The 20,147-nt window shown below is 46.5% G+C and overlaps 1 protein-coding gene across 1 annotated transcript in view; it reads left to right on the forward strand.

The window, feature by feature from the left end:
• PTPN14 (protein tyrosine phosphatase non-receptor type 14) overlaps nt 1-20,147 on the forward strand; it is a 181,318-nt gene that overhangs the window by 130,956 nt on the left and 30,215 nt on the right. The window contains exons 6-13 of the mRNA XM_049635191.1: nt 169-239; nt 1,142-1,229; nt 4,818-4,906; nt 7,794-7,881; nt 8,704-8,786; nt 11,873-11,930; nt 15,412-15,490; nt 17,508-18,985. Of these exons, the coding sequence (XP_049491148.1) occupies nt 169-239; nt 1,142-1,229; nt 4,818-4,906; nt 7,794-7,881; nt 8,704-8,786; nt 11,873-11,930; nt 15,412-15,490; nt 17,508-18,985 (2,034 nt within the window). The remainder of the gene's footprint in view (nt 1-168; nt 240-1,141; nt 1,230-4,817; nt 4,907-7,793; nt 7,882-8,703; nt 8,787-11,872; nt 11,931-15,411; nt 15,491-17,507; nt 18,986-20,147) is intronic.

A 20,147-nucleotide genomic window follows, 5' to 3' on the forward strand; every position in this document is an offset into this window, starting at 1 on the left:
TAAAAGTAACAACGGACCGTCAGCCCGAAAATGGACAACTTTCGATTTGAAGGAGTAAAGGGGAGATGGCTGAAGTGAGGCTAATCAGGAAAACCTTCTGGAGAACAGAGCTCCTAAGGTTTGTTCCTAACAAACAGCAAATGACCTCAACTGCTTCTGTTTTGATAGGATTTGGCCCTGGAGGAGGCCGTTCTGGAGGAGCTGACCCAGAAGGTAGCCCAAGAACACAAAGCCCACAGGTAGGGCCCGCCAAGGCGCTTGGCTCCCACCCCCGGCCCCCGGCTGTGCTCTATCCTGCACGTGGCTCAGCCCTGTTCCCAGACACGCGTATAGATTCAAAAACTGTGTGCTTGTCCTGCCTCCCCTTTTTCCTGTTCTTTTTTTTTTTTTTCTTTCTCTCCCTTTCTTTTTTCCTTTTCTTCTTTCCACACCAGCAAGCCCACACAGATGTGAAGCTGTTAGCCAGGAGAACCCTTCTCTCTGACCTTCCGAAAACTCTGTTGCCAGAGCTGGGGAGACTGGGGCTGCTTGAGTTAAGAGTGAAGACCTAAAAGATCTGCTTTGGATGGGAAAGTCAAGGTCAAGAGGGAGAGGAGGCCCTGAAAACTTGTTATCAGGGCTACGTGGAGCTCTCTGGGACCAGTGGAAAACGAGCAGCCTTCCTTCCGACCTCAGAGGACCTGTGCAGTGGTCCTAAGCTCTCTCTCGTTTTGGCCACTTGGCTCCCAAAATAGCATCCTCATAAACTTTTTCCTTGTTTCTTAACAGTGGAGATTTTTTTTCCTAGGTGGGAGAAAATAACTTTTTTTTTTTTTTTTTTTTTTTTTTTTTTTTTTTTTTTTTTTTTTTTAGCAAGCAGCATTATTCACAGGGATGTCTGGAATAATTAGTGTTTATAGGGCTGTGGCTCTTAATTAAATACTTTACCTTCCTCTGATTCTTCCCCGTTGAGTAAAGGCTGGTAGGGAATATGTTAATGAATTACTTAGTAATGTACCGCGTCCTCACAGTTGGGTGATGATTGCTCTTCCCAGAACTGGAGCTAAACCACAGCTCTGGAATTTGCCATCAGGAGGGTCGGATCTTCCACTGCCTTTGTTGCTCTTAACCATTTCCTTCTTTGACGCTGTTTCGGTTTTAGTGGAATCTTGCCCTCAGAAGCCGAGCTCATGTACATCAACGAGGTGGAACGTTTGGATGGATTTGGACAGGAGATCTTCCCTGTGAAGGTAACATACCCTGGCCTGTCCTCACTTCAGCTTTCTCAGAATGGCTCAGGTGGTTGGAAAACTAGTGATAGGCAACAGACCAGAGCGACCTGGCTTCCTTATCGCCACATGGCATTAGATGGCGAGTCCTGCTTACTTTAGGTAAAGCAAACACTTCTTAACTAAGAGACTCTGAAGTTTTCCATGGTCTTGGGCAGAATATCTTGTTTGTAAGACAACCGTCTGAGTGAGTACCAGACAAACACCAGCCCATCCACCAGCCCTGGGAAGGTATGCGGTCACGTCCAGTTCTGCGACAGGCAAGCAGCTATTAATATGAAGACCCTACCCAGTAGTTTTCTTTATTCGCTTCTTCTCTCCTCTCTTTGAGCTGATACAGGGATCATCGCCTGTGAGGCAGAGTGAAACATTTCCTGTATGCAAGCACACTTTCTTTCTCGAGTTCTATAGAGGCTCCATTGTGGGTTTCCAGCCCCTTAGGTGTTTTCTGGAAACCGTGCCTGGGAAACTGTTACAGCACATCACATCCTTTGCAACAGATCCACCTCCTGAAGTGGGTGTGGTTGGGGAGGGGGGTCACGGTGCATGGTCATTTATAGAGTTGGGCCCGTACTCCAAACTCATTTTCTTCTCTCTACTGACCCACTCTGCGAAAGACGGAGTTTTGTCAGAAACCTAAAGCAACTGGCACATTTCTGCAATTTGAGAGATGGTGCAATTTTAGCACAAACATTTCATTCTAAACTGGCTCCGCTGGCTGTTTTATAAGTGTTCTGTTCCTCCTCTGCTGCACGCTTGCAATTTGCCTTAATGAGAACTGCCCATGTGCATCAAGTAGAACGAGCAGGGTGGCCGCAGCTTGTGGAAAGGGCTAAATGGCTCTTTTTTAGATTTGTTTAATTTTCTTTTGCTTCTCTAATGGCCGCCCTTTGTAGGGTTGTAATCCATTTTCCTTGCAATAATGCCTTATGAAGCCATCTGCATCCCACTTACATTTCAGCAGCCCATATATAGTCATGATATTCTGGGCCATTGAAAAACCAGGGTAAACTTCTCTCCAGTTCCAGAAAACTGACTTCTCAGTCCCAGGAAGTCGGGGGTTTCGTTGTGCTCATTTACTCGTGTTGTTTTGGTCATTCTGGGCTGTGGGAAACAAGAGCAGTGGAGATAGTGTTGAAATCCACTGTGCCCGTTCCCTGATGCACTTTCTGGTATGTTCTTTTGTGAGAAGAGCACAAGGCAGGTACTGTCTACCTTGGTCCGAGTGGGCAGACAGGCACTGCTGACTCACTGCCTGTGCGTGTGACTTAGCTGGGTGTCTTCTGTTTCCCCACGTGTCTGTTCATGACTAAGGTGGCCACCTACCGACCACCTGACATCCCCGGAGACAAGGATGACGGGAGGGGCAGCAGGACCTGTGGGGCGGTGCCGTGATCAGCTCTGAGATAGGTGAAAAGGCAGGCAGGAGAGTGTGCAGGGGCAGACCGAGTAGTGATGGAGCCCCAAGTAACGTACACAGGCTTGCTATGGATATGTTTTAGGAAAGAACATTTCCACGTAGCGTGGGCTTTTCCACGAGCGATTCTTCAAAGTTTCTCAAGGCCGGAGGAGTACCAGTCCACTTCCTGACAGGTCCGCCCCTGCTGCCTCCACACACACAGGTGGGCCACTGCCTCGGTGGCTCCCTGCGTTGTTAGAGCACGGGGACACAGAGAGGATGCTTGTGTCTGGAGCCTCGATCCTTAGCCGAGTGGGATACCAAGCCCCTAAGGTTTGACCGATGCAGCGTCTGGGCCTCGTTCCTATGTTTTCTCCATTGCTCGGCCCTGGTGAACTGCTCCTGCCGCGCCCCCACTCCTCCTGGCCCGCTGCACCAATGGATCTACTGGCAGAGTGCCCCAGGAAGGCTTTCTGCAGGATTTTATTTCCACTTTGCCTCTCCACTTCTCCTGGCTTCTTTTCTCACAAGTGTTTTTCTGCATGTCACCTACCTTGTAACTGCTCCTGACAACCGAGGCACTTCCTTTCCTTCCCTCTCCACCCTCTCCCAACCCTGTCTCTGCTTTGCATCCAGCCGTTGTCTTGACCTCGCTCTGTCCCTGTTAGAAGAGCCCTGTTCTAATGTGCGCTTTGCCGCGCGAGCTGGAGAGATGTCCCTGTGATGGGGCACTGTTGTCTGTGTGTCTTATACGGGATCAAGGGTTCTGAGGAATGTAGACATCCTTCTCTTCCATCCCGTGTCTAGTCATGCGCGCCTCTCTGCTCCCTCCACAAAGAAGGTATCCCCCAGGGAAAGCAGGGGGCTGTGACACTTTATTCCCCGGATGGTGAGCCTTGTTCCTGCTCTGCTCCCAAGCACGCCGGCAACAGGTTGGGCTCTCCCAGACAGGAGGCTGGAAGCATCTGACCGGACCAGGAGACCAGACTTGAAGATAAGTCATCTGGGCTTACCTCAGCACAGGGCCCAGCAGATTTCCCGACACCTCTGTAGTCCTCGCGCCCCTCCTGTGCTCATGAAGCTCCCAGCCAGCACTTAGCGTCCCTCTCTGGAACATGAGTATGTGGCCCAGCATCACCCCACAGGGTGTCCTTACAGGAATGACAGAGGCCAACGCAAAGAAAACGAAGCAGCCTGGAAGACGTAGAGACTCTGCCGGGTGAAGAACTCCCCGCCCAAAATACCATCCTATGAGTCTCCACTATATTACATCTTTCAAGGGATAGATTGCTTTGAAAAGAGAATGTTCAGAAAATAATTTAAAAAAAAAAAAAAAAGAAAGGAAAGAAGAACTCTCAGAAATTAAAAATGTGCTATCAGAAATGGAAAATGTAATAGGTTGCAAGACAAAATTAAGAAAATCTCACCAAAAAGTGAAGTTTGGAACGTGGGAGGTGGGAGATAAAATTAGAAGGCCAGCCCAGGATGTCCAACATTGGAATAATGGGAGTTCCAGAAGTGAACAGAGGAAACAAAGCTAGTAATTCGAGAAAGTATCCCAGGACTGAGGGACATGAGGCTCTAAATTGAAACACCAAGCACAGTGGATGCAAATAGACACACACTAGGGCATTAGGCAGGGGAAGTTGATGTCTGTAGGGAGAGGAAATGGTGGGAACAAGTCTGCTGTTGGCTTCTTCTAAAGAGGCTGCAAACAATATGCTCAGTTCTTCAAACTGCGGGCTTATATAATCACACGTGTATGAAACGCATACGTAATCAAACTACACACACGTATAATTTTGATTTAGAAAAAACGTAAAAAAGGTACTAATAGACGCTCGTGAAAGATGAGATCTTAAGTGCCCACAAATCTGAGACAATCCTAAAAATCTCTCTTGGACAGGCAACGTGTAGTGACAAATTCAGATAAAAGATGCATGTATATGTATATAGTCCACTAGGCTGTGCAGCAGCGTGAGTCCCTTCAGGACCAAGTTGCCTTTCGTCCGGATGCTGTCTGTGATTCTTTCATTTATGGGCAGGAAACGGGTGTGGCCCCCCCGGGTGGGCTGCGGCCCACGTGCTCGGTTCTGCCAGGTCGCCGGTGATCTGTTTCATCACGCAGCTCTTCTGTTGATCTTACGCAGGACAATCATGGAAACAGTGTGCAGCTGGGCATTTTCTTTATGGGCATTTTCGTGAGAAACAGAATTGGAAGACAAGCAGTGATACACAGGTAGTCTTCTTCATATCTTTTTCCTTTTTTCTTTTTCCCCTTGAGGGACTCTCGAAAACCCTGCTCAGTAGGACAGGTATCCCAGCGAGTTGAGAGCCAGATGGTGGGTCAGAATTGAGCTTTCCTCAATTCAGAGAAGATCAGCCCTCTGTGCGATTCGAGCACTAATGGAGAAATGCATCTCACTTCTCCTGGAGGCCCGTTTGGGGGTGGGGACTCTCACCTGAGTCCAGGAAAGGTGCCCTGGAGCCAGAGACCTGGAGCTAAACTGTGAGTCTGGTTGGAAGCAGGCCATCCAGTCAGTCCTTCAGTCCAGAGTGGCTTCTTCCCATTTTCCATCACCCTCCGCCTAACCACATGTGCTAGAAGAGGGAGGACTGATTTTTATATTAAAAATATAATGTATTTATGAAAGTGCATTTTGAAAAGCATTGAATTTGTTATGAATTAAAGGAATTTGGTACTTTTTCATCATTTTGCATTTTAGAATTCTTTTTCTAATGCTTATTTATTTTAGAGAGAGTGCAAGCAGGGAAGGGGCAGAGAGAGAGGGAGACACAGAATCCAAAGGCGGCTCCAGGCTCTGAGCTGTCAGTGCAGAGCCCGACATGGGGCTCAAACTCATGAACCGCTACATCATGACCTGAGCCGAAGTTGGATGCTTCACCGACTGAGCCACCTAGGCACCTCTCATTATTTTGCATTTTAAGCCCTCTTCTCCGTTTAACGTGAGAGACCAGTGTCTCCTCGGGTCACGTGTCCGGGAGCTTGCTCGTGTTGGCATCCGTAGTTGCTACCGTAGTGTCAGTGATCTCAAAAGCTGCATCCTTGCTTTCATTTACAAGGGCAGTGTGGCCAGTTATTTACTGGAAGACGAGCTTTCTTGGACATGCATCTGGTAGGCATAGCTGTGCACCTAGGCCAGATCATCAAAGACAGCTCTTAGAGTCAAAGCAAAGTCCACCTTCTGGGCGTGGATCTTGCCCAGCTGTGTACTCTCTGGATCAGCAGTTGATCTGGGTCATTTTGCAAGTATTTTCCCACCAAAAGCTTCCTAATTGGCTTCCCCCCAAGCCCCGCCCCCCTCTGCCGCTAGGTCCCCACCCTGCCATTATTTTTGTTCATTTATTTTTTTCTTGCTCTGTGAAAGGGGACATTATTGAAACAGGAGTAGGGGGAAGATCTTGGTGGCTGCAGAATAAACTTTTTGACTTTTGGACATATTCAGTCAACTCCATACACGTACAATAAGTTACAAATTGGTCCAGCAACATGCATAAAGTAGGCAGCGATATAACTATGAATTTTTATGCCCATTTAAAGCTGTTCGGGCATTTTGTCCCACACAGTTCTTCATAGCTGAATCAATGCTTCATTTTCTCCTTGAGCCTGGAGAAGTAGACAAGTCTTACGTTTCAGTTGTGGAGGTTAAATAGAAGAAAATAGCAGTTTGAAACTCTGCTGATGGTAAGCCACTCATAGGCTTGGTTCGGTTCCTTAGGAACTGCTTCCGGACTTCTTCCTCCAGTCCTTATCTCAAAACCCTTACAGGCTGGGAATTTACTTCTGCCATGGTCTGCCATGGTGTCATGGTAATGATGCCCCTAGGGGAAGTCGCATCATGGAGGAGGAGTGGATCCAGAGTGGAGGAGGAGTGGATCCAGAGTTTTGGCAGTCGGTTTGAAGGAATGGAGCCTGAGGAAACCAAATATCTCTTATCTCTAGAGACCTTCATTGAGGAGCCTGTAGCTCTGGGTCGTGTAGATGTAATCTCTTGGAATTGTAAGTCAACCGACAGCTCTACTGATCACCTGTAGAGAGTATGGCCCCAGCAGATGTACGTAAACACAGTTGGTCCTGGAAAGGTGACTGGAGGAATGCCCGTGAGCCCCAGTATGGAACTCGTGCATCCCCAGTGAGCAGAGTGAACGTGGCTAAGTCCTGTACTCGTTTGTGCCTCAATTGTCTCATCTCTAAAGGAGGAACAAAAATAGCTGCCTTGTCTACCTTAGAGAGTTGATAAAGGAACCGTACTCTATACAGAGGCAATATTACTACTTTTAATTCTCTCAGCCAACATCCATTGCATGTTGAATGCCGGGTGCTTGGCTCCGTGCTTGGAATACAGACACGAAGACAGCAGAATCTCTAGGCATGGCGTCTTTGGGCTAGTCTGGCTTAGTTTGGGATCTAGTCACAGAGGTCAACAGTTGTAATACCACGTGGTGACCGATAGGGGACTATACGCATGCGTGCTGTCGGGACGAGAAAGCGAGAAGGTGACTTCTGAGCTAAGTCTTTAAGGAATCATCTAGGCAGAGGATAGGGCAGTGAAGGTTGGCCTGAAGAGGGAATTGTAGATCGGGGCACAGAGTGAAGGTAGACAGTAGTAAGAGGCGGCTACAAACTGACTCCAGGCAGAATGCGAAACTACAGCTTACCTTCCTGGGCACTTTCTCTTGGTGGCATAATCAGTCTGTAGCCTACGCTGCAACACAGAATCTATATGGATTCTTTGGCCTAGATTCCTGGAAACACGTGACTTTGAAATAATATGCTCCTCCATATGCTTTGCACTTTGGAAATGTGAAAAACAAGGCAGACGTTCCTTGAACGTTTTCCTCATAACTAGTCCTAAAGGAAAGTACACCTTATGAACAGCAGTATCCAGATTTACGTTTCCTTACGGTTTCCTTAGCTATTTAAGTTTGACCCGGGGTGTGTTTTCTTTACTTTTTTGCTTGGAGAGAAGGCACATTTAGCTTTTAAAACTGTAGTTAAATCGTAATTTGTAAAATGAGACTCACCAGCAGTGATGACCCTCCTGTGCTGATTCATAACTGCACGGAACCTGCCTGGCAAACCCAGTTGTTTTTCTTGTGACCAGGTGGAATGACATCGGGAATATCACACACAACAAGTCGACTATTCTGGTGGAGCTCATCAACAAAGAAGAGACGGCCCTCTTTCACACAGTAAGCAAAATGGAAAGATGGGGGGCAGGGTCCGACAGACAGCTTGCCGTGTGACCTCTCAACTCACCACATCCCTTCTTTGCTCTCTGCGTCATGAGAGAATAAATGTTCTACTGAGCCCGTAACCGTCCACCTCTCGCCCAGTGCTGTCATCACTCATTTCCGGGTAGTGGTGGTGATTTCCCGTTCAGAACGCCAGGTTTCCAAGCCGAGTTTGGACTCGGGGATTTCGGTTCCTCCACCTGCTGTGTTTGGGGTGGATCCCATTGTCTGGCGTGCTGCGTTCCTCCGCGCTCGAGTTACAGCCCACATCCAGTAACCCCCCGATTATATTGCACAGCATTTTCTTTTGCTGGCGGACCTGGATTTTCTCCCCCCAGCCGCACAGCCCAAGCCTAATCTGAAGTAACCTGAGTGATCTTCCTTCTGTTGAGGGCCCCCTTAAGAGCCAGGGCTGTTCGTGCACCTCACTGCCTCTCAGTGATGCTTGGTGTTCATTCCATGCTCTGTCTTGATCCACTTATTTATTTTTAAAGCATCTGGTTTGGAATTGTGTGAAGATATGCCAGCCCAGGGTGTAAGCCCAGTGCCCTGAGTATGGAAGATTCTTTAACAGATTGCCTGCCATCCTTGGGTGGGCTTCCTAGCCCAGCTTGCTGCAGAATTTCAGCACACCGGTTTGCTGCTCGGGGGGGCTATTTTGTGTGTGGCCTGACGATACGAAGGAATGTGGCCCTGTTCGGGAGAATCCTAGGGAGACGCGTTTATAATCAAATACATGTTTTATTTATTTTTTTTTTTCTCTGCCTCTTCTTTTCCAAGGACGATCTTGAAAATGCCAAGTACATCTCTCGGTTGTTTGCTACGCGGCACAAGTTTTACAAACAAAACAAAATCTGCACTGAGTAAGTAAGCCGTCTGTCCACCTTCTCACTGGAAGGCCTGGTCGGATTAAATCCATGTGCTTTAGGGATGTCGTAGATGGCGTTTGCCATTCGCTCTTTTCCCTCCTTCCTCGTGGAAGCTGACCAGGCAGGAGGGAAAGAACTTTAATGACGAAGGCCGTCTGGCACAGCGCGTGCGCCTGGAGGGAAAATAACTCACAAATTGACTGTGAGTGCTTGACTACCTGGACGGGTTGGCCCACATCAGTGCCTTTCCATCCTCTGTGAGGAGTTCGGAGGAGCTGAGCGGTTCCCAATTTGCCAGGGTGCCCCTTCGTGTCAGATGCGGGGTATGTTCAGAAGTGTGTCACGGAGTAGCAAGCCAACTTGAAAGAAAAGAAGGTTCTGTCATCCTCAGCCCTGTTTCTCTTACACAGTTGGCTAACCCCGCGTGTGCTTCTGGGTCATGTCATCTGCCTGTAAATGAGAGGCCAGGGTAATTAGAGGAAGACTTGGAATACACTAATAGACGTCACGAATCCATGTGTGTTTTTTCAATTTAATTTGGAAATAAAGACGATAAAGGGAGTCTGATATGGGAACTTAAATGTGACCTGACCTTGGATGTAGAGTAGCTGGGGCTCACGCTATCATTGCCTTTATTTTGGTTGCCTTCAAAAGATGTTCCTCAGCAGAGGACGTTCGGCAGTTGGGGCGCCCTAGGTGCTTAATTGTGTTTCAAAGAATTCGGGGATATAAATGCAAGAGAGGAACTGCTTTTCCATTCCCCCAGTGGACACATCCAAGAGTGTGAGAGTATTGTCCCAGAGCAGTTCCTGCTGAAAATTGCGGCTGCTTTAGAACTGGAGCCTCAGGTCCTGACAGACTTTCTTCTCTACACGATGGAGGCTCTTTCAAACCGGTCTTTGCAATTGGTCACTGTCGGAGTCTGAAAGGATCGTTGATGGTATCAGGTCCGCCAGCAAAGTTTGCAAATGTAAATCGGAAGGGCAGTGATCAGGGAGCGGCAAGTCAAACAGCCATCACTGCACGGGCACGCACACGCGCACGCACACGCACGTGGCGTTCTTTTGAACAGACTCCCCGTAGATCACTTCTGTGCACTTCTGCGCTGCGGCGGCCTTTGATCTGCGGGGGGGTCTTTGACTCTATGGTTGGCTTCTGGAGGGCGAATTAAAATCTGACTGTTTTATGCAGTGAATTTCACTGTGGTCTTCTGGTTGGACCATTTCTCAGCAAGGGAGTTTACTGTAAAATTTGCAGAGTATTTTGATTTCTTTGGCGGTCTCCGAATACTAGTGAGCGTCCCACGTTAGCCTGAAAACTGAGGAAATGGTGTTTTCCTTTCTACTTCTGTAATAACCATTCTTTTCTCCTCACCAGGTAGAGGAGGTTCCTAACCTCTTATTTGGACTCTCTAAGATGTACACACACACACACACACACACACACACACTCCATACACACAGTAAATTCTGTGTATAGTTTCAGGATCTCAGCACAGACTGCATTAAGGCCTGGGATAAACCCCCTGTAGTTTTAGGAAACTAGCATTATCTTAACAGCATCTTTCTCCAGAGGTCTGCACACCCTGACTGCTAAAAGACTATCATTGATTTTCATTTCATTTCATAGAGCTCCAAAGAGTGCTTCCCATATTTCTTGACTTGAGAAGAAAAATTGCAGGGAGTGGGAAGGGTGTTTAACCTAAGTCTAATAATACTATATTTGGCCAGTTGTTAAAAAAAAAAAAATCCAACGTTACTGTTTCCACACCTCATGAAAGAAAGAAAAGGTGTTTTATCACTAAAAAGGTAGGAAAGATGAACTATCAGACAAAGGAGAATGCTTTAAAGTGAAGAATTCTAGCTTGATGGAAAATTCTACATGTCCTGGGTTTTTTTGTTTGTTTTTGTCTATGTATGAGTTCACTGAAGACTAGGGAAGATGTCAGTCTGGACTTTGAGACCCATTTCTCAAAGACACCTTTGATTTCAGTGCTCAAGAATTTCTTTTTTTTTTTTTTTTTTAACGTTTTTATTTATTTTTGAGACAGAGAGAGACAGAGCATGAATGGGGGAGGGGCAGAGAGAGAGGGAGACACAGAATCGGAAGCAGGCTCCAGGCTCTGAGCCATCAGCCCAGAGCCCGATGCGGGGCTCGAACTCATGGACCGTGAGATCGTGACCTGAGCTGAAGTCGGACGTTTAACCGACTGAGCCACCCAGGCGCCCCAGTGCTCAAGAATTTCTTAATACTCTTAGCTCCCACACATTTTTATCCCTACGTTAAAAAAAATTCACGTTGATTCTCAGTCTGGAAAGGATCTGATTAGATTACTACTTTTATAATCAGTATTATCTTAATTCAAAAAGATCTTTGTATGGTCTTACTCAAACATATTTAATCTGTTTTGGATTCCATTTGACTGGCAGCATTTAAAAAATATTTTTTCTTCTTGCTGTTTTTCTTTATGAAAGATTTTACACATAGACAAAGATACAAAGAATACAATTTTTAAAAAACCCATGTAATAATAGTGATATTTTTCAGTCTTACTTATTTCCCTCATAATATTTTTTGAAAATAAGCCTCATTCTTCTGTAAAATTTAATATCTAAGGATCATGTGCTCCAAACATTTTGAAAATAAGAGAATAAAAAAGGAAATCAACATTTTTCATAGCCTCTCCATTCAGAAATAAATGTTTACATTTTGCCATAAATTACTTAGCGCTCTGTCTCTTTTTTTTAAATGTTTATTTATTTTTGAGACCGAGAGAGATGAACGGAGGAGGGTCAGAGAGAGAGGGAGACACAGAATCTGAAGCAGGCTCCAGGCTCTAAGCTGTCAGCACAGAGCCCGACGTGAGGTTCGAACTCACGGACCGTGAGATCATGACCTGAGCCAAAGTCCGACGCTCAACCACCTGAGCCACCCAGGCGTGCCTTATTATTTAGCTCTCTTGTCTGTTCCACCCCCACCCCACCCCGCCCCGCCTTTTCCCCCTCTCTTGTTGGTCCGTCTGATCATCTTATGTCTGATAAATAAAATGACTCTTCTCATTTCTTTAACTTTTCCTGTAGACAATCAAATTCTCCACCCCCCATCCGACGCCAACCCACCTGGAGCCGATCCTCTCTGGTATGTATAAAGTCTTCAGTAATCAAATGGTCTGACTGTTGGGGATGGAATGTCCTTTTGTTGCTCAATTGAAAGGAAACATGAGTAGGGCATCATGACCAGGTGAGATCTGATGAAAACATAGAAGAGCATCAGTCAGCCAAGCAGGTGTGATGAACATTCATGTCCCATTTGTGCCCCATCACGTGGGACATCCATGTGCCCATCCAAGGCCATCACTTCTTGAAGTATGGCTCAAGGTTCACCCCTGAAGAATAAGTCTTAAGGCTGATGAGACCGTGTTTGTTCAGCATGTGACCTATGGTGTGTGTTTTTGTCCATTTGCTCATCTGTGGTTTTATCACTGTTTCTGGTTGTTACATGCACATGTCTTTGGTTATAAGCTCTACAAATTCTTTTGTATTTGCCACCATAGATAGATCTTGATAAACTAGTCAGAAAATGCTTTTTGAATGAACCCAAATTGAACGAGTTTAGTCGATGGTTTCAAGTTAGGGTATTTGGTGGGGAAGATTAATTATATATCTTCTAATTTTAAGACCAACAAAATCGATTTACTGAATTGATCTACTTTTCTATCTAATCTAACGTTAGCTTTTTTCATTTTTTAAAAAATTTCTCCTCTTGGGGCGCCTGGGTGGCTCAGTCGGTTAAGCGTCCAACTTCAGCTCAGGTCATGATCTCACAGTCCGTGAGTTCAAGCCCCACGCTGGGCTCTGTGCTGATAGCTCGGAGCCTGGATCCTGCTTCAGATTCTGTGTCTCCCTCCCTCTCTGCCCCTCCCCTGCTCATGCTGTGTCTCCCTCTGTCTCAAAAATAAATAAAAACATTAAACAAAAAATTTCTCCTCTTCTGAATAAGGAAACACAACTCTAATTTCAATACATCTGTTCTTAGGCTGTGTTTTATTTTGAGGACTACTTTAGGATAATATCATAGAAAGATGCAGAAAAGTGACCTTTAAACATGTGACCTTTAAAATTTTCTAGGTGACCATTTCCTTCGAGTTGAAAATAAAATAGGAAGGAAAATAAAATTGAATTTTTCCTCATACACAGTGTATACCCTATATAGCACATCTTTAACTTGTCTTTCCGAAGGAGAGTTTTGAGGAATTTTTTTTTGGTCTGGAAAATGCATAGACAATGAACTCTTAGAATTCTAGAGTTGAACCGTTATCTCATCACATTCCTGAGTACCCAACATGAATATTATTAATCTCGATGTCATGCATAGTATCTCACAAGTGGCCCTTGCCTTGGAGGTCCAGAGGGTCACTTTGGGCTTTTCCCTTGTGGCATTGATAGATTTGTTCATGGCACTGGTTTCTTTATACTTCTCCTTTGTGAATATTATTTTTTCTTTAGACTCCACATGTCTTCATTAGGGAGATGATTTTTCACTTATGTCCATGAAACACCATGGAGGCCAAGTATTTTAAAGCTGTCTTGTGATTTGATCTCATCCTAATTATCTGGAGAAGATAAAGAGGTTTTCGTATTTTATCTGGGTGAAGACAATCTGCAGGAAGCCAAGTTCAAGGCTCCTCCCTTTCTTCTACCCTTTAGGGCAAAACCATATTACCAGGAGTTCCCTGGGATGAGTGATATTGTCTCTTTTTGGCTTCCTTGCTGAGAACCAGGACTGCTATTTTTCTCTTGCCCTTCTGCTGCCTATATTATGGAGTCTCACTTGTTTCTATATTAGCAGGTCTGGAAAGATAGAATAATATGCACTATATATAACGTAACACAATATTATATATATAATACAAAGAGATGGAATAAATAATATCCCGAAATGGTATTTGGAGGATTAGCTGTTATTATCCTTTGCTGTACACTTATGCCAACTCATAAACAGTCACTTGCTTATTAGATTTTTTTTCAATTCCAAAAAATTGGATTTTTAAGAGCAAGAGAAGGCAGTGAGCCAACTTTACCTTACTATGCATTTCTATTACCTCACATGAATCCCTTCCCACTGTTTTTGTTTGTTTGTTTTAAGCCTCAAAACTGGCTGTCCTACGCTGGAAAAATTGAGTTGACTTACGTACTACCAAGAAGAGGAAAATATTTTAAAATTGCAATTCATAAACCAGCCAAAGTGGGGGGGGGGGGGAGAAACAGCCAAAGGGAATATTGAGAAAAGCTGATACAGCACCTTCTTTTTGGTACCATGAACTCCTTTCTTAGATTAATTTCAATTCCTTATTTCTTCTTTCTTGACTTTTTTATTTTTGGATCCCTTATCTTTATTACCTTCTTTATGTGCCCTTTTGATGCTTAAGCATTATTTGTGGCAGACAAAATGGCAGATGAGTTATCTGCCCAGCTTCAGATTATGGCAAGTGTTCTTCCAGTATTGACGGATACTGAGAAAGTGTGACCCCTGCTGGCTTTGGGTTTTTTTGGCTTGATCTCAGCCGTTCTCCTAAAGCAGTAATATTTAGACCAGTATCTATGAGAGTAATTTCAAAATAATCGAATATATCCTGTTTGGTGGTTTACAGGCTTAACGTTTTTTAAAGATTTTTGTTTTTTAGAATCAAAACTTTTTCTTCAAAGAAGCTGTCACTGGGGATCCCAATATCTAAATAACATAAATATTGTTGGTGATAAGGGGAGGGAAGAGGTCTGATTTGACTGGCAAGAAGCTGAGATGGACTGAGGCTCGGTGGTTTGCTGTAGATCACGTTAGTGACTAATCATATTTCCTTTGTCGGCTCACCAAATATTGAACTGATCTACGCTTTTTTTTTTTTTTCCTCTGAAAGTTTTATTCTTGTCTGCAGCAGGAAGTTGTTCAGGTTGGGTCTAAATAACCATCTTTAAGGAGTCTCTTGGAAAAGATTTTTCACTGCAGAGTAGATGGTTGAACTAGGTTCGCTGCAAGACCTGTCCACATTGGGTTCTGCAACGGGGGGTTCCATAAGTGGTCTTGAGAACCACACACATATTGTCGCGGGTCACCATTCAGATTTTCATATAAATTTGCAACCGAACCCAGCTTAACACCACCCCCGTCCCTATTGGAGGTTGACGTGGTGCTGTAAACTAGGGTCATAGGTGCAGACAATTTTGGTTAGAATGAAACCGAGTTTCCCCTTATTGTCATTATTCTTTAGGTCGAATATAATAAATCTACATGTTCTGAATTACTCCTTTTAAAAGGGCATTGGGAGTTTTGCAAGCATATCAGGAAATAGACTAAATGTTAATTACAGCTTCCTTACCTTTCTCACCTTGAACCAGCTGCCTTATTTCCCTCTGTTTCTCCAGTCCTAGACTTAATGATGAGATGGGGGTACAGATGAGTCAGAGAGGGACGAGTCAAGGGTGGACCAGCAGAGAGGCCACAGTGTGCTTCCCTGCAGACGTGGGTGAATGATGGGCTGTCGTGTGCTTGGGCTGGTGCCCCGTGAGATTCCACGGCCATTTGTGCCACGGCCTTCCCACCTGTGCTGTCTTTTCTGTTTCAGCCCCGACAGCAGCCGTACATCTTGCCTCCCATGCACGTCCAGTGTGGTGAACACTACTCGGAAACACACACTTCGCAAGGTAAACCGTGGCTTGTCATTTTCCCTTCTTGAGACGAAAAGTCGAGTACCTGTCAGCGGTGAAGAATTTTTTTTATTTCTTAGATGACAGTGATACTTTTGTTTTAACTTTGTCATTGTCTGAATGGCAGCAGGCGGCGGCTTCGATTTGTGAAAGGCATAGCGTGTCATTTGCCCCCGAGAGAAAAACTTTCCCAGAATTGGCTGCCGAGGGAGTTGGGAGAAGGCAGTGAGCAAGTTCCTTGTCTCCTCCCTCTGATGGGTGGGCTTGGAGAAGAGAGAGGGACAGTAAGCCCCACGGAATGCTCTTCACCCTCGTGACCCGTATTGAGCACACAGAGCACACAGGCGTCCAGCTTACTTAAAAGAAAGGCACAAATAATCTCCACTCCTCTTTTTAACTGCTGCCTGCCATTTCTCCGGACACCTGTTCTTGCCTCAGAGCAAATGGAATCTGTTTTTTATTCTTTTTCTCCCCAAACACTCCCGTGCCAAAAGTGTGAGAAAATCCGTCCTAAGAATAATGGTTCTAATAATAACAATTATCATTTATAGAGCAGTTCCTCTCCCTAAGCACCGTGCTAAGCCCTTGCAACATATTGTTTCATTTAATCCTCAAAATAAACCCACACGAGAGGTACTATTACTAGTGCCATTTATAGAAAAAGAAAGTGGGGCGCAGAAAGGGTATGGGAGGAGCTTTGAGGTGAAAAATGACTCTTGAGCCAGTGCCCTCTTCGTCATTACACTAACTGCATCTCAGAAAAGGAATGTTACTAAACTTGGGTGTTGGCAGTATGTTGAACGGATAATGCATTTCTGTGTCACCATAGGCTGGCTATTTTGAACCTCTGTCCTGTCAGAGTGTGAGTGTGGAAACCAAGATAGTCAAGACTCTTTAATCAAATACTCCTTTTTATAAGCAGACGAGCATAGTTACCCTGCTTCTGTGGGAAAGCCCCAGAGCCCATAGAGATGGAGAAGTGGCACACCTTTGTTCCTGGGTTTTGCTAGTTTTTCTTGTCCATCTCAGCTCATCTGGTCTGTGAGCACACTCCTCCTCAGGCAACTGAGCGTTTTCAGTCACCTTTTCTGGTTGGTGGTTTTTGGTTTTATTTTTTGCCTTTCTGCCCTGTCCTCCTCTCCTTTGCTCATGCTTAAATCCAGAGTGTGAAAATGATGAACTTTGCTCATCAGAAAGTGTTTCGGCAAGAGGTTGCCTTCCTAGGCAACCTTCCTAGGGTGTGTGTGTGTGTGTGTGTGTGTGTACACGTGTATGTGTGTGTTAAAGAAACCACGGACACCTAGTATGGGCCTGACTTTAGCCATCTACGTTTTACCTCTTTAGGACCCTCCTTAAACCACTATTAATTTTAATGTCAAGTGACCTCAGTGATGAAGCCAATTCTAGAGGAGAGTTGCAGGCAGTGGCCAAAAGAACTCCTGGTTCTGATTTTGCCCTCCATCGGTTGCTGATCAGAACCAACTAGCCATGCGTGCTGACACCTTGACTGCATCATTTGTCTTGTGTCTTTACGAACGCTCAGGAGTTCCTCGGGGAAGGGGACCTTTTCCATTGCTGTCCGGAACATAAGCTCCAGGTATCGGTAACTTCAGATGCATCGTCCTGTTAAAGCTCTTGACTTCCTGGCCCAAATAGCCGGTCCCGTTGCTGGGCCCTGGACAAGAAGACAGGTTTACCCAACATGAGGGCCATTGTTTGTGCCTGATTTCAGAGCTCTGGCAAAATGGAGAACTTCCCCAGGTGATAACTATTCCAAACGTGCCTAGCTTTCTTTGATTAGATTCACTTTCTCTTTTTAGTATGCCTTCAAGTGTTCTTTCTGTATGTTGGTGTATCACCCGAGAGTTATTAGTTTTTCCATGGAATACGTGGGTGGAGACCACAGGATTTCACTTTTAATGACCTCTGAAAGTCACACCCAGGAGTGTGAGGATGAACTTAGTTGAAGCAGGGTGATGTGGACGTTCATGGGCCTTTGTTTGATTTCTTGTAGACAGCATCTTCCATGGGAATGAAGAAGCCTTGTACTGCAATTCCCACAACAGCCTGGACTTAAATTATTTAAATGGCACCGTCACCAATGGCAGCGTGTGTAGCGTTCACAGCGTCAACTCCCTCAACTGCTCCCAGAGTTTCATCCAGGCTTCTCCTGTGTCCTCCAACCTCAGTATCCCCGGGAGTGACATCATGCGGGCTGACTACATCCCTAGCCACCGGCATAGCGCCATCATTGTGCCATCCTACCGGCCGACCCCCGATTATGAGACGGTCATGCGGCAGATGAAGAGGGGGACCGTGCACGCCGACAGCCAGAGCCAGTCTCTGCGGAACCTCAGCATCATCAACACGCATGCCTACAACCAGCCAGAGGATCTGGTGTACAGCCAGCCCGAGATGCGGGAGAGGCCCCCCTACGCTGTCCCTTATGGGCCGCAGGGAGGCTACGGTAACAAACTCGTCAGCCCCTCTGACCACGTGAACCCAAAGAATAACATGGTGCCGAGCAAGCCGGGGGCAAGCTCCATCTCCCACACGGTGAGCACCCCAGAGCTGGCCAATATGCAGCTCCAAGGCACCCAGAACTACAACGCGGCCCATATGCTCAAAAACTATCTCTTCAGGCCGCCGCCCCCCTACCCACGGCCGCGCCCTGCCACCAGCACCCCAGACCTCGCCAGCCACCGTCACAGGTACGTCAGCGGCAGTAGCCCCGACCTGGTGACCCGCAAGGTGCAGCTCTCGGTGAAGACCTTCCAAGAAGACAGCTCCCCAGTGGTGCACCAATCTCTCCAGGAGGTGAGCGAGCCCCTCACGGCCACCAAGCACCACGGCACGGCGAATAAGCGCCACAGCCTGGAGGTGATGAGCAGCATGGTGCGGGGCATGGAGGCCATGACCTTGAAATCGCTCAACATCCCCATGGCGCGCCGAAACACACTCCGGGAGCAGGGGCCGCCCGAGGAGGTGCCGGGGAGTCACGAGGCTCACCAGCTTCCCCATTACCACCACAAGAAGACTCTCTCGGATGCCACCATGCTGATCCACAGCAGCGAGAGTGAGGAGGAGGAGGAGGAGGCCCCAGGATCGGTGCCCCAGATCCCCATGCTCCGGGAGAAGATGGGGTACAGTGCCCAGCTACAGGCAGCCTTGGCCCGAATCCCAAACAAGCCCCCGCCCGAATACCCTGGCCCGAGGAAGAGCGTTAGCAACGGGGCCCTGAGGCAAGACCAGGTCAGCCTGCCTCCTGCCGCCGCCAGGGCTAGGGTCCTGAGGCACGGGCCGGCCAAGGCCATCAGTGTTTCCCGAGCAGATCAGCTGGCCGTGGCTGGGCCTTCCCTCGGTCCGTCCATCTCCGAACCCGACCTGACAAGCGTGAAGGAGCGGGTCAAAAAAGAGCCTGTGAAGGAGAGACCGGTGTCCGAGATGTTCTCCCTGGAAGACAGCATTGTAGAGAGAGAGATGGCCATCAGGGTAAGTGTCCTCCTCTCCCACGGCAGTGTTCAGCGGGCACTTCAACACACAGCCTCCTCCCCACCGCCCCACACAGCTTCCTCCGCTCCTTCTCCATGACTCTCGGCTTAAAGTACGAAAGCACATGTGCTCTGGGCCGTGAAGAAGGTGCGAGGCTTATTCAGGGAATCTGTTAGGAAGTTAGAGAATCAGTTGGCATTTCAACAGGTAGCGTTTCATTTCACAAAACTTTGTATTTTTACCCCTTCAGCTAAACCTTCCGTTTTTCATTCATGGCTTCTAATTGGTACACTTGGCCCAAGGTGCTGTAATGGCGTTAGGATGCTGTAGGTTGGTTGTTGAGATCAGCCTCTAGGCCAGCATCGTGCTGTTTATTTGGGGTCAGATTTCCTGCGTGGGAGTGGCTAGGATCTCTCCTTCCTACGTCTCTTGTTCCTATTTTAGGGGGAAGCATTCCCCCCCCCCCCCAATTTGATAGTGAAAGAGCAACATCCCTTCAGAGCACAGCTTTGTGTGGAGATCCCTCTCCCAGGATGGCCCACCAATATTGACCGGACCACGATGTGTCCATTTTATTTTCAGATTTTCTTTCAATAGATCGTTAACACAGAGCAAGAAAACTACAGTATTACTCAGAAGTTCACCATTGAGTTTCAGCCCCCCATTAAGCTCATTCTATCAAAATTCACACACACGCGTGGAAACGCACGCATACATATATGCACACTTACGACATTTGAAGATGCCTGATATCAGACATAAGTAACTCTGATTCAGGATATGTACCAGCTTGGGGCCCGGGTAAGCTGTCAGAGCAAGAGTGTGTAGGTAACAGGTGCGCACGCAGAACGACAAAGTGAGTTAGCTCCTACTAATGAGAAAATTGCCAGATTGTAGTTGCTACTTTAAAAAAATATTTCAGAACGCCATTGCTGCTTGTTCTGGACATTTTCACAACCTCAAAAAATAAAAAATCATTTCCTTTCATCACAACTAATCAAGCCCTGGTTGACTCATCCTCTGTGGGCACCACATCTCTGCCACAGGGTCTCTGCCACTTAGCAACTCCAGAACAGTGTAAGTGAAAATTTGCTCTGATGGAGTTCTTAGACTCCCTTCCTTTTATAAGTCTCCCTGCACCGCAGTGGTAATCAAGCTGAAG

This window comes from Panthera uncia, chromosome F1 (assembly GCF_023721935.1).
Source record: "Panthera uncia isolate 11264 chromosome F1, Puncia_PCG_1.0, whole genome shotgun sequence".
Taxonomy (NCBI): Eukaryota; Metazoa; Chordata; class Mammalia; order Carnivora; family Felidae; genus Panthera; species Panthera uncia.